The 15,166-nt window shown below is 41.9% G+C and overlaps 1 protein-coding gene across 1 annotated transcript in view; it reads right to left on the bottom strand.

The window, feature by feature from the left end:
• POU2AF1 (POU class 2 homeobox associating factor 1) overlaps positions 1–2,992 on the bottom strand; it is a 258,429-nt gene extending 255,437 nt beyond the window's left edge. The window contains exon 1 of the mRNA XM_069614313.1: positions 2,854–2,992. Within this exon, the coding sequence (XP_069470414.1) occupies positions 2,854–2,869 (16 nt within the window). The 5' untranslated portion in view covers positions 2,870–2,992. The remainder of the gene's footprint in view (positions 1–2,853) is intronic.
• Positions 2,993–15,166: the final 12,174 nt, after the last annotated feature.

Raw genomic sequence — 15,166 nt, 5'->3', positions numbered from 1 at the left:
ATTCAAATTTAGTTCAAAATAAAACAATTAAATTAATTTGAGTCTATTCATATAGAAAGTAAAGAAAAGAGGAAGGGAAATTGAAGACTCTTCATATAAAATAACATATAAAAATTGCATGCATAAATATAACCAATTAATAAATACCGAGGCTACCATAATCAATTCTTAAAATTCAGATTTACATGCAATTCAGCTACGGCTGGTCAATTTAACACATCTCAATTTATCTCGTTATTAGTTTCCAAATCTAGCATTTCTAAAAATGTCACAATCGCATAGCCAATGCTTCTCGTCTGTATATAGAAGAGGTAATGCCACAATGTTTGTCCATCTACAATACTGTAGCCTTCAAGATGTTTTCTAAAGTACATAATTCTACTCATTAATAATTTTGGACATTGGACCATCAAGTGTTGTAGCGTCTCGGTAGTTTGATATAATATATTTCTTAGTCGGGTACCATCGTGCCAAGATTTCCCTTGTTCGCCACAAATTCAGCCTAAAGCGCAGGAGCCCTCCACAGTGATAATGATTCTGAGATTTTACTAGATATGGAGCAATAATGCCATATCATTTTACCGCAAATGGATTTTTCACAAACTCATGACAAGGACATTGTGTCCGGTGGCAATCCAATCTGACTCCCACAGTTTAATTTTAGCTCTAGTGGGATTCTTAAGAAGTAATTCAATGGAAATGTAAGCACCGTGAAAATATTTCTGGGACTTCGCTTTCGAAGCATTAATAAAAGTATTTAGTGACAATCTAACATAGTCTGCTAAGATTCTTAATAATCCATTGTTATTGTTTTACTTCCAGACACTTCCGATATAGTGAGCATATGTTCCATTTATAATGCGCATTAATTGAGATCAAGCCTAATTTATATCTGATTATTGATATCGGAACTGTCAAAGGAAGGTTAAGTAATGTTTTCCAAAACCTGCCCTCATACCTGTCCCAATATAGCTTGGTCTTCCAACATTTGATTTCTGATCCACATAAAAGTATTGGTAATAAATTCTGTTTGTAATAGGTCACTATCGGGGAGATTGAGAATTTACAGTATTTGTTGCTAATAATGCGTGCCTGTGATACAGCTGTTACAAGTTTCATTTTTAAACTCATGTCATAGGGTAGATTGGCATGATGATTATTTATGTTCAAACCCAAATAACATAATGTGAGACTATCTGTAGTTTCGTATTATCCAATTTCCAACAGTTCTTGGCTATTTGTTCCTTAGCATTTCCAAATTGCATTATCTGTGTTTTCTTAGAATTTATCACAAGCATGTTATCTTGAGCATATTGTCCCAAACAGTTAGCATATTACGTAGACCTCCAAGAGTTTTGGATATTAGATCGAGGTCATCCGCATACAGGAGCCATTTTATAGTGTGATTACCCAATTTTGGTGAGTCACAAATGCAGTTCTCCAATCCAACACCCACATCATATAAAAAAAAATTGAAGAGGGCTGAAGCAAGGATGACTCCCTCTCAAGGTGGGTATAGGGTGAGACAATGTGCCATCCCGAGTCAATCTTATCTGTATTGATGTATCTGTGTGAAATTCCATCAAACACTTCAAAATATGCCATGGGCATCCTCGATTCATTAACTTGTTGAACAATAATTCTCTTGGAACAGAGTCAAATGCTGTTTTCAAATCTAGAAAAGCTCCACAACATGTTGTTTCTTTTGACGATTATCTGAAATGATGGAATTTAAGGTGATTAAGTTAATACTTGTGCCAACACCTGGGATGAATCCAGTTTGAAATGGATCATTCAAATCAGCTCTAGCTATCCATTGATTAAATTCCCGTAATATTATGCGGGCAAAAAATCTTATAGTTTATTTTGAAGGCACCAGTGGTGAAACATAGTCAATTTGTGGATCCTCAAATGTTGGCTGGGAGTGCTAGAGAGTAACTGCCCTTGACTGCCTTGTAACATTCAGGTCAGGTGTGCACTGGGAGGAGGAGATGACAGTGAAACTGGAGGCTGGTGCTCATTTCCCTAAAAGCACATCTTTTAAAGAACTTTCGTCAAAAAAAGTGTATGCAAGATCATGAAATCTGCATTAAAACTTTCACAATATTGGACAAACAAGTTTCAGAGAAGTCTAAGAAGATGCAGTGCTTTCTTGAATTTGGGCCCACCCTAATCAAAGTCAATACCTCTGCCATTGGAATACATTGACAGCGTACAACAAATTTGGGGTAGCTGGCTACATATCGAGTCTACTGCCCTAGCGCCCTGTCACGACCGCCCCACAGCACCTGCCCATGTTTCTGACCTCTTGGGTCTTACTGAAAACTAGCCAGACCCCCTAAATCCTAATCTTGGCCAAATGCGCACACACAGTTTAAGCCTCATCTGAGAACTTTCCCATACCTGGACTTCGGTCTCAGAGGGTGTTCCTATCACAAAGCGTTTTGAGACCATACAAATGGGGAAAGGCGCTATATAAATGACTACTTCAATACAAAGCTATACAAATGAAGGCCGGATTTGGAAATGCATGTGTGGATGCTGAGAGAAATGGCTGTAAAACATGCTAAATGCACGTTCTCCTTCTAATATGTTCCGACAAGTCATCGACTGCTTTTGCAATATTGCTTGAATGAAGGCGAGTTAAAATAGTAAATGCCTTTGGTGAATATGGGGCAATACCTGAGCCCTAAACCCAGTGAAGGGATAGCTCAGACTTACAATCCGCGTGTGTGTTGTAAGTTTCATAATGCCTGTGGTTTTCATTTAGTTTATCATGTTTTTTTTTGTTTTTTTTTTTTTTTAATACACAAAATTAAAAAAGGAAAGCAGAGAAGAAATGATGTAACTTACGTGTTTGCCAGTGCATGTCCTGTGGCGAGCCGCAGTCTTTTCTTTTGGAAGGCAGTTTTGCTCTTGACAGTCTCACGCTCGGGGGGTACTGCACCGCTCTCTTTCCACTTACACCAAGAACTGGCTGCCTGATCCCCTTTTCGGCGTATTTTAAAGCCCCAGGTCGCCTTAGCAGAGGGTGATGTCATCACATCCTGAAACCTCGCGCAAGCTGGGAGGTTTCCTAAAGCACCTGCTGCTTTGTGCACCCTCAAACTACAGGGTGCAGGATTTCATATAAGGGCCAGAAGTTCGATACCTTCCTTAAGAAATTTTAAAAAATATGACTAACATGGTCATTTAAACAAATAAATAAATAAATACACCTTCGAGGCGCATTTTTCTTAAACAAGTGTATAAACGTTGAAAATGAATGCAGAACTGTGCATATGTTTATCGGACGCCCGATTCCCCAGGGTCACTTCATGCGGTGCCTGCAGGAAACACCTGTAGCAGAGTCTTCACGCGCCACTGACGCGCCTCGGCCTTTTCTCGCCCTTCGGTTATTCTTAAGCCTGGCTCCAGCTCATAACTGCTCCCTGCTTGATGAGCAACACGTGACTTATTATCCAGTAACGCAGTTTATTGGGGGGAGGGTGTCAGGACGCGGGCCGATGGAACATACATCTGCCCGCCATCTACCCACGACGGTGTCTCATCTCGAAAGATGTTTCCAGCGAAACTGAAAAATGCAGATTTCAGAAGACAGGGGTGCAATGAGCCGCGCGCGCTGAAATTGATTTAGGCAAAGGGGTCCACACATTGGGTTGATAATCCTGAAGTCGAAAAAAGCATTCCAAAACATGGCACGTGCACAGACGCACACACGCACGAACACATCCTAATACACCCACAGAAACATACTAACAAAGGGACATATAGGATACACAAGAAGTAGAGAAACACACACACACACACACACACACTACTGAACACATATACATGCCAGCACATTCACAAACATACACACGCATCCACCCACCCACACACATCTCTTTAGTTTGAAGCGTGTGCCTCCATTATCTAATGTCACATTTGTAAGGCAACTGTTTCTTATATTGTTTCTGTTTTGTTTCGACATTGGGTTCACACACACACACACAAACACACACACACCCTTAGTTTGTAGCTCTCCACCCCTACTCTATTGTTACCTTTGCAGGTCAACTGTTACTTATATTGATTTGTTTATTTTATTTTGACACTGGGCTATGTCCCATTTTGTACACGCCCTCATTAACTGGCTCACCACTTCTTCTCATCTTTGTGGTATTGTGCAGGCACCTTAGGAATGCATCAACCTGTACATTATTGTAAGTCATTTTTGCTCGAAATTGACACCACGTTTCCTGTTCTTCAAATACAAAGTCTCTCTCTCTCTCTCTCCCCCTCTCTCTCTCTCTGTCTCTCTCTGTTGCTATGCAAATTTCCATCAAGGGGCGCCAATATTTTAACATACTTTTCTCAAAGACGCCTGCACCTAATGCCATGATCTAAAGTCAGGGCTGTGTGAAAAGAGATCCCAGTGGCCTAAAACACACACACACAGGTGATCAGCAATCACAGGTGTGTTCATCTTATGTGGCAGTAGGTGCTATCCAGGTTACCAGTCGTTTGTGTGTGTGTGTGTGATGTGGCATTGTGGCAGACACACTATGCGAGAGTGCTGTTTCGGTCTAATAACGTCCCATTTGTACTAGATTCCAATAGAAACACAAAGAGGCATATCACATGGCAAAACCACATATCACAAAGAAATGTAATTGTTTTTCCCAAAAATGTCAAACCCGTTGTGTGATGCAGTATGATAAGTGGTAGAACCCATTACTGTGCGGCGATAATTCACACGTGGCCATGTGCACGACAGGAGCAGAAGAAGTAGGCAATCAAGTGACCATCCTGTACAGAGCATCACCGATCATTGGAACATCTGAACAGACACGGGAAGAGGAAGGAAGGAGAGAAGCAGCTCCCTCAGGAGAACCTTCAATTTCCCTGCATATCTCTGTGCGCACAGACACCATGTTAGGCAACAGTGAAGCAGTGTTTGCTAAAAGGGGCATGTTTTGTTTTGCATATTTTGCAGCGAACGCTCCCCTTGCCCTCCTCCCTTGGTGGTGATTATCCTGCCAGGGACCAAACCTTCCTCTCTGCTCCCATAAACCCCACACCCAACATAAGATCCAGGACTGCACCCCACTTTACCTACCTTTTGATGGAACCTTGTGTGATGGACCAGGCCAAAGTAAGCCCTATTCAATTTCCATGGTGTCAACTATGATTCATGTTCTTTCAGAAGCAAAGAATGGCAGCACCCACAATCAGACAATCGAATGACCGGGTATCAAGCACCAACCACCTAACTACCACTTGCTCTTTGAGATGATTAGGAGTTATACTGGTCGCCATTGCCATTGGCTTGGTCTGAAGGCGCCCTCATGCTCTCATGTGCTGTTATGCTGGTGCCTGCAGACTAGAAGTGCACCGTGCTCTACAGGGGTTTGAGTTTCTAGCTGTTTTTTTGTTAAAAGCATTGTGGCATCTATGTTACGAAATGAGACCTTGTGTGCCCACAGTACTATGAAGCATTGGCCGATGGTCTGGGAGGGTGGTATGCACATAGGTGTAAAGCAATGTTCTGCTGTGTGCCCTTTTGTGAGAAGGGTACAAAGTAGTGGTGTGCAAGTGGCTTAGTTGGTTTGCCTGCTTTGAATTCAGCATGGACATATGAGTGGCTAGTGGGTAGGGTTAACAAGGACAGCTGGGTGTGAAGGTCCTCTTGTCTTATGCTGTGTAGTGGCAGGGGGCCATCCAGTGGCAATCCCTTGAAGTGGGGGTTTGGGGAGAGCCTGTATGACGCCCCTTGAATGTTAGTCAAATGTTAAACGGTGGGTTGCTGTTTTGTCCTCACTCTGTGTTTGCGGATGTGGTAACAGGCTGGTGGCTTCCTATTGCAGGGCAGTTTCTTAGTGTATTAGTCAGTGAAAACTCAGGTCTTTAAGATTTTCCTGAATCTAAGTTTGCCATGGATTGTGCAGGTTTATCCTGGAGCAGTTTCCCAGAGTTTGGCTACCAAAGTGTGTCTTTCACTAGTGTGGCACTTGGTCTCTAGTAATACATTGTTGATGGCTTTTGGCGGCCTTCTTGGCATTGGTGAATCTTTCCTAAACTGAAGTCTGCTGCCTGACTCAGGAGAGTTCTGTCGACAATGCAGAGTGCTTTGAGTTGGGTTACTTTCTTAAAGAGTAGCCGGTATAGAGTCCTCGGTGCTGCTGTTATGCGTTCCCTCCTGCCAAGCCTGCACAATAGTCTTGCTGCTGTGTTCCATACGTGTTGAAGATTCTTGGTGGGGTAGCGCGGCATGCAAGGTTTAGTATGTTGGCATAGAGGATTCTTGATAAATGCAGTGCTGTTATGGCCAGGGTACAATGCTGAGATGAGTGTAATAGCAGTATCCATCTGACTGAGCAAAGATGGCAGACACATGTATTTACTCAGGCATTGATTCGTGGTCCAAGGGTGAGTCCATTGTCCATAAGGAACCCACGGTTCTTGATTACTTTTGAGATATTTGGAAGGGACCAATTACTGTATGCCATGGTAGATCCTCCTGGTGCCACATTGGGTGAAACAATAATGAATTCTGTTTGTCTGGGTTGAGTTTTACCTGGGTCCTGGATATTTATGTGTTCGCCTGTGCAAGGCTCTTGGTGGGGCCATGTTGCTCTCATCATTGCTGGTCATTTTGAAGATTACGTGGGTGTTGTCCTCACGGTTGTATAGGATGAGTCAACGTTTTGTTATGACTCTCATAAGTGGGGCGGTGTAGATGTGTAAAAGTAGTGGTAATAGGCTTGACCTGTCCACGACTCCACAGGTTATTTTCTGTCAGTTGGAACTAAAGAAGGAAAGGCAGGTCCTTTCAATTCTACCCATAAGGAAGGGCTTTATCCACTGAAGTGTGTGTTGCATAGTGCAACTTCTACTAGTCTCCAGATGAATGATCAGTGTCAGATAGTGTTAAAGGCTGCTTAGATATCCATGAGTGTGAGTGTATGCATTGATATTGAGATGCTTCTAGATAGATACAAGTGCCAACTATTACTCTCTTATATCTGACTACTTGTGCAGGGTATAAGATAGCCCTGCACTCTATATGTTTCAGCGTTTGACTGTATACCAAGCTTTCAAGGATTTTGTCTGAATAAGATATGTTTAATATAGGTTTAATATAGGTTGTTATTTAATGGGATTGTCCAGGTTTCCAGTGTTATACTTGAGATGTTATTTGATGCATGGATTTCGGTAGAATTCCTGCTCCTATTGAGAAGGGCATCAGCTTACACCAATAAAGGGACAAGCTTTCTTTGGCAAGGATTTCTTTGCAGATGTCTGTGGGCAGTGGCCTATTGGGGAGCCTGCATTGTTACTTTCTTTCATCAGTCTTTTGAAATATTCTTCCATGATTTGGTTGAATTGGTTAAGTATTGGTGTTGTGATTGGGTTCTTGTTGGGAAAGTTGTGATCAAATTCTGTCAGCCTGTGCAGCTGGTATGACTTTTTGAATGTTTTTCCTTTAATTTTGGAAGTGTTTGATGATGTTATTTCTGTGAGGTCATAGATGATGTGTTGTATGATTTATGGTGTCTCATTTAATTGATGATTCTGAACACTTCCTTGTCTGAATGAGCTGATGATCCGATGCTTCTATTCCATTGTTTTGCTTTTTGTTTTGCCATTTTTTATTGTTGAATCTGTCCCTCACATGCTGCTCTGCCTTGCTGCTTGTAGTGTTTTCTCCAAGATTGTTCTGGTTAGCCTTTAATTGTTCTTGAGGGTTCTTGAGTGAAGGTCAACTGTATTTCTTTCTGAATGGATGATACATTTCAGAAATGTCAAGATTGACAGAAAAAGGTACCACCAGGTGGTTGCTCAACAGAATGTGTGTGGAGGGGCAGTGGTTACTAGGCCTCCTTCACAGAATATTGCACTGAGATCTGTGGCCAACAGAATGTGTTGTTCCATTGACAAATTGACAATTTGTTGATGGTAAAAAATTGGCATTGTAGGAGCTCAAAGATTTTATATAGTTTGCATGTTCTTCCTTGAACCAAATATTGTAATCCCCATACACTATGGTCTGCTTGTGCACTACCACAAGACTACCTACTGCATATGAAAGCTTTTCTGCAAAGATGGGATGATTTGAAGGCTGCCTGTAGAAGAGCAGTTAAGAGAGGTTGGTTTGATGGTTAAGGATAAGATTGTTTTGGAGTGTTATGCAGTCTGCAATATCCACTGGTGGGGCTGTTTAGATTGTGAGGTGTTGTTTATGTGCCATGGCTACCCCTCCTTCTCTGTAACCTACTGATTCGACTTGCAGGAGTTTAATATTGTTTGGGCCTCCCTCCTGTGATGTCCCTGGTAACCAGGCCTGCCAATCTTTTGTGACAAAGGGTGTGTTTTGGTCCTAGATTTTCGTTGATGCAGCACAACCCTTTTGCCTCTGGCACAGGAAAATATCCATACCTCTCTGGAGAAAGTGTGGTCTTTGTGATTCTCTTTTGTATGAAATGGTCACCATCCGGATGGTGTGTGGGCCCTTCATCAGCTGATTTTACTTCTGCTTGCGTTGTTGTTTTCCTGCTCGATTTCACCTGCCCTCTCATTTGCAATGTGGGTTGGGAGTGTTGTAAGGTTGAAAGGTAATGCAATATTGAGAGAGCTTTAGGTCTCAGTTGCAGCCTTTCCCTCTCAAAATGTCCCTTTGTGAAGTTGTTACTTATTGTGCAGTTGAGGTCGTCTATGTTTCATTGATTGTTGTTTTTTCACATTGAAGTAACAGACAATTGATGAATCTCTTCTCTACTGGCTGTCTTTTCTTGAGTGGGTCATTTTGAATGTGTAGCTACGATAAATTGGCTTTCACTTGTATGCCGGTGGCTTTTGATCAGGAATTGGCCAGAGGTCGGTTGCATTCTGAGGCTGTAATGTGTACTGAGCCTGTGAATGATCTAACAACCAAATGAATTAGTCTCACTTGAAGTATACAAATGAGGTAACTTGGCTAAGCAAAGTATTTGTCTAGTAGCAGAAGGAATTGAGCTTGTTGCATAGACTTTGCAATCCTGCATCAGTAAATGTGATAATCCGGTTGCTTGATGAATTAATCTAGAAGCAACATTATTATCTATCAGCACGGGACATTCATCCAGCAGTAGGAAGTTGATCTAGCAAAGAGGTACATACATTAGCAACATAATGGGTTGCTCTAGCAGCAAAATAAAAGGTTGTCACTTCCCAAAGAATGTATCTACGAGAAAAGATATTTAAATAGGGACGCAGGAATGAGTTACTGAGGTGGACACATCAAATTAAACAAGTTACGCAAGGACATGTGTCTAGCAGCAATATCAAATACTCTAATTACAGTGTGGGGTAATGTCGCAGCAACACACTTGTACAAACCATTCAGTGAATTTATCTACAAGAAAGGAAAATACATTATACAGCCATACAATGAATTGTCTAGCAGTAAAATAAATTAATTTAGCTCCACACACTGAATTTATCTAGTCACATAATTGGTACATCTACCAGCAGAAAAAAATAATATGTGAGCAGAATTAGTTTAATCCAGACCCAAACTGATTTCAATCTAGCTATGAAATGAATTCATCTAGCAGCAACAATAAAACTAATCCTGCTACCCAGGAAAATTAATTTAGTTATACTTGGGCATTGCAACCTTTGCAAAAAATGACTGAATCTAGTTGAAAATCAAACAAAGTTAATCCAGTTGCAGAAAGAAATGAATCGAGCTATATATTAAATCAACTACACAGAACATTTTCTAGTAGCAACATAAATGAATCTAGTAGCAGGATGGATTAGATCAGCAGCAAAGGATTATTCTAGCTACACAGTGGATTTGTCCATCAGCAACATCATGATCTATCTTCCCAATCTTGTATCTAGCTGCCAAAATAATTAATCTAGCTACACAAAATGTAGCAATCTGGCCACACAAGTAATGTATTTAGCAGAATAAATAAGTAATCCGGCACCACAGTGAATTTAGGGCAGCTTCAAATGAAATAATTTAGATAGACATTGAACATGTATCTGTCTGTGAAAATAAAATATTCTAGTTACCCAAGTGAAATGTGTTCTAGCCATACCATGTCTTTAAACCAAATGTAAAAGAAATTAAAATTGTTACAAAATTGATATGATCCTACCTACACACATAGGTTAACTAGATCTGCAAAAATCTAGTGTAGCTATCTGATAAAAAAATAAATAATCTAGCTACATTAAGAGTTTATCTAGCTTTGTCATGCTTTAATTTGGTTACGCAATAAATTAATATAGCTTCAAATTGGATTAATCTAGTGGCACCGGTCCATGTTTTTGTGCGCACATTTTTTAATTTGAAAAATAAATGAAAGAGATGTGCAGCAACAATCAGTATAGCTGCACCTCAAGAAAAGTCTGGTTGCAAAATGAAATTCATATAGCAGTGCAATGAAATAATCTATATGCCAAGAATTATGTAAACTATACAGGGCTTAACCGGGCTACCCAATTAAATAATCTACTTGAAAAATGAACATTAACTCGCTATACACTGAATTCATTTAGTTACACAATGAACTAATCTAGATGCACAATGATTAATAACACGACCTATTAGTTAATCTAGCTAAACACAATGCATTATTGGTAAACAATGAAATCATATAGCTGCAAGGTGAATCGTAATCTAGCAACACAATGATTAATCTGGCTACACATTGAAATAATCTAGCTGCAAAAGGAAACATGTGTCTAGCTGTACAGTGAAGTAAATCACGTTATGCAATGAGTTAATCCAGTTTGCAGTTAAATAATAAGGTTATGCAATGAATTAATCTAGATTCACAATTAATCTAGCTATATTATAAATTAAAGAGGTTATGCAATTAAATATTGTACCTGCTCCGTGTATTAATAAAGCTATGCAACAATTTCATCTAGCAACACAACAATTAATTAATGAAGCTATGTAATTATTAATTGTAGCGACATAATTAATAGGTCTTGCAATACATTAAGTAAACTCTGTGAATCAAAATAGCTACACAATGCATGCATCAAGCTACTGTCAGATGCCCACCTCTGCGAGTGCGCCGCTGGCATTTCCCAGGGTGGCTAGCGGACAGTAGCAGACTTCAGTTCCCGACAAACTGTGGGTGGCCACGTAGGGCTGCATGCTACACTATGCCTACGCCACGTTCAAATGCGGAAAGTAACCTGTGTCCCAGTCATACCTAAACTGGCATGCCGGAATGGGTGGTTGCTCCTCCTCAAGGTTCAACAATGAGCCCCCACTTTTTCTTACTACCTTGCGCTGTCTTGTGTTGCTTGCCTTAGCTCTTGCTTTTCCCAGAACATTATCACCAGCGCTACCCAGCATGGGTCTCTCTTCCAGAAGCCGTCTTGCCCAGGTTACTGCCGTCTCCTTGGGATTTGTGCTTTTCCTGCGCTCCTTGCTGCTGCCTATCTTGTTTCCCCATTTCGTTGGTTTCCCTCTCTCCCCTGAATTCTTCTTTCCCACCCACGTTATACCTACACATGGACCCTTACCTTTTGCTTACACAGACGTTTACCTTATGAGTCCCTCTTCCATTTTGTTGTGGCGTCCTTTTCATACGTATTTTTCCATGTGGACCATTTCGAGAAGGATCAAGGATTGGCCTGTTGTGTGCTCTGCATATGGATCTTCCTCCTTCGTTACTCCTGGATTGTTGGACTGGGAGTTGGTATACTGTAGTACTGTTCTCCCGCCTAAAGTCCTGTAGTTTTGTCCCCGTATCGCTGTGTCAGGTCATTTTTCCTTTTCATTTGTCATGCTTCAGGTAGTCGGGCAGGTCTTCTGGCCTATGGACTCAGGTATAGGAGGAGTCTTTGGTTGTGCCTAGGTTTACTGCTGGTCACCATTTGCCCTAGGTGGGCACAGTATTCTGGGCATAGGGGAAAGGGGTCTTATCTATTTCTGCACTCATTTTTCTTGGAGTTCTCTTCTACAGCCTGGGGGTGGTCCGTCGACAGCACTGCAACATACTCCTCCGTCCTCCTTCTTACCCACTTGATTGAGTCACTCATTGAGTTGGAGGGAGATTGGGTGGTAGGGATTGTCTGCGCAGGTCTCCTGCACTCGGCACTCACGACAGCTACACAGACATCAAACCTTTCTGTGGCCTCACACCCATTCTGAGTCCTCATGCAACTAACACTAGCAACATATTTATCCTCACAGTACACCATATTCCTGCATAATATGCAAGCCGATAACCAAGCACTAGTTTCAGGACAGGCTTTCAACGTTGTAATTACTCACGCCATTAGGAATGCAGTATGTGCTGTAATCTGGCTCTATTATGGGAGGAAATGGAAGGATAGCTGATGAGTAAAGCACTGGGATCTGACATGAGGGCAGCTTGCCTTAACCAGTTTGAATCTTGTGACAGAACTTGGAGCTAGAGGAATCGGGCATGAAGCCGTACATAAGAACCCACATTATTGCTTATTATTAATAAACTACCACCCAGCGACACAATGCCACACCCATGGCAGTGAAGTGCTTTACAACCCCACAATAGCACAGGAGAGCATATGGAGACAGCAGTGAGCTTGGTGGTGCTTTCAAGTCTTGCTCTTTGAGAAGTCATGAAGATAGTGCCAGGCCTTTACAAATTCTACAGAGGATTGCGAAACAGCTCCCAGTGATGTGCAAACGAGGATACCCAGCACTTACTATATGGCAACCCAAACTCACAGGTTCACGCAGAGCTTACCATTGGCAATAGTGTCTGAAGACTGGCAGGTCGTTCTAGCAGTACCGGACAGCAGGAGTGTGTTCCCAAGGAAATTCAAGGGCCATGCAAGTCATATCTTTACTATACGTAGCACGGCCTTGTGTGTGTGTGTGTGTGTTTCTTTTATTAAAAGATTCACATTGGACCTTTTTTGTGGCTATATCTCCCCTTTTGGGACCAAAGCATGTGTTTTCTTCCCTCCTGTAGAAGCATGGAAGGCTGACACATGATGATCTGGATAGGTGCCGTTGAACCATCACTCTTAATTTCTACACGTCACCCTAATGGTGACAGGTATGCACAGGTGTGGATCATGAGAAGGCCTTCATGAGCATATCTAAATCTGGGCAGTGGTAGGCAAGTCTTTTGAAAGAGAGTCGTCCCTACTGCGAGACAGGGACGGGCTTTCGGGCACTGAAGATACCCAGACGAACTTGCAGTGGATTTGTGGGTCGTGCGTGCCGATTCGTCATTCAATTCAAGGTGGCATATCACGTGCTACATAATGGGTTCATAGCATCTTGCACAGGAAATAAAAAAAGACGATAATAGGACGGAACAATTAGTACCTTAATGACCATAACACATATATTAAATGAATGAATAAGATTTATGATCTTATATGTTTTTCAATGTATCACATGTATTTATGATCCATATAATATCCATTTGATGTTGTATGCAATCCCCTGATTTGGTGTCAAGATTTCAGCAGTTCTGTGTTCATAATTGTGATAATATTATTGTGTATTTTTTTCCATTTGTAAACATTTATAATACATTTCATTTTTTAAATATATTTTATAATGTCATTCAGATACGAATGGTTTCCTCCTAGTGTTGTCTTTTTCCTTTGCTTGATGTCATATTGCTCAATAATTAGGAAATTACAATGTTGTGTGAATCGCTTTGATTTGATTGGGTAGTCCGCATTGTATTCAAGAATAATGGGTTTATTCATCTGATTCATCTTGCAATAAGGACCCTCTCAGATGATACATCGAATATGTCTGCATGTATGTGGCCAATCAGAGGCCACTCATTTCCTAAAGGACATTTCTATGTCTCCATATAAGGCTTTGCTCACTTCTTGTGCCTTTGTTGGTTTTGCTAGACTCAGAGAACACATGGCAGGCCGCACTTTCATGGTGTTTGAGGGTTTAGGAGAGTGTGGGTGAGATTACCTAAGGCCATTATAAGGCCACTTTCCCTGTTTGCCTCTGTTTGCCGCGGTGATCAGCTGCTGCCCATGATCTCTTGCCGCTCAGTGGACACGAACTACCAAACCCCCAGCGTTGCATCTACGCCTACTCAAGCAGCCTCCTACGCAAGTATGGACTCACTGTAAGTAACTGCCATTACATGCATGTACTTCTTCTGTCGCCCTCCACGCATTCAAACCCATCCCCTGTCTCTCACCATCAGGCAATCACGCGGACACCCTGTCATGACCTACACTAAAGAGTCAGGTCAACTGCAAGTCAGGCAATACCGGCAGTATACTAACCAGTGCACCACTGAATGCCCTAACCCTGTTTGCCATAATTATGCCTGCCTCCACTATATGAGCCCATTGTGCCCTCAATTAACTTGCCTAATGTGCCTGACAGCACCAGCCCACTGTGCCTATTCTGAACTGCTCTGTGGCATCCCACTGTGCCTATTCTGAACTGCTCTGTTGCAGCACACTGCCTATTTTGAATTAGCCTATTGTAGCCCACTTTGCCTATTCTGAACTGCTCTGTTGCAGCCCGCTGTGCCTATTTTGAATTAGCCTATTGTAGCCCACTTTGCCTATTCTGAACTGCTCTGTTGCAGCCCGCTGTGCCTATTTTAAATTAGCCTATTGTACCACACTGTGCCTATTCTGAACTGCTCTGTTGCAGCCCCCTGTGCATATTCTGAACTGCTCTGTTGCAGCCCACTGTGCCTATTCTGAACTGCTCTGTTGCAGCCCACTGTGCCTATTCTGAACTGCTCTGTTGCAGCACACTGTGCCTATTTCAAATTAGCCTGTTGAGGCCCACTGTGCCTATTTCGAATTAGCCTATTGTAGCCCACTGTGCCTATTCTGAACTCCTTTGTTGCAGCCCATTGTGCCTATTCTGATCTGCTCTGATGCAGCCCCCTGTGCCTATTTTGAATTGGCCTATTGCAGCCCACTATGCCTAAACCTTAACTGCCCTGCCTATTCTGAACCAGCCTGTTCTCCCCAACTCAAGCTAGCCCATTGTGCCCACCAACTGTGCCTGACTGTACTCCTGGACACAAACAGTTTGTTCATGGCAAACCTTTACTTAACCACTCTTACCTTGACGGCAACTCTCTCCCTACTCCGCCCCAACAACACTATCCTCCTCCCTTCAAAACCACTAATTCAATCACTCCCACCTCAACATCAGGCAGCAGGCCCA

The sequence above is a fragment of the Ambystoma mexicanum genome, chromosome 9, assembly GCF_040938575.1.
Source record: "Ambystoma mexicanum isolate Mex_15411 chromosome 9, UKY_AmexF1_1, whole genome shotgun sequence".
Taxonomy (NCBI): Eukaryota; Metazoa; Chordata; class Amphibia; order Caudata; family Ambystomatidae; genus Ambystoma; species Ambystoma mexicanum.
The sequence above is the reverse complement of the archived record's forward strand: the minus strand, read 5'-3'. Positions and strand labels throughout refer to the sequence as shown.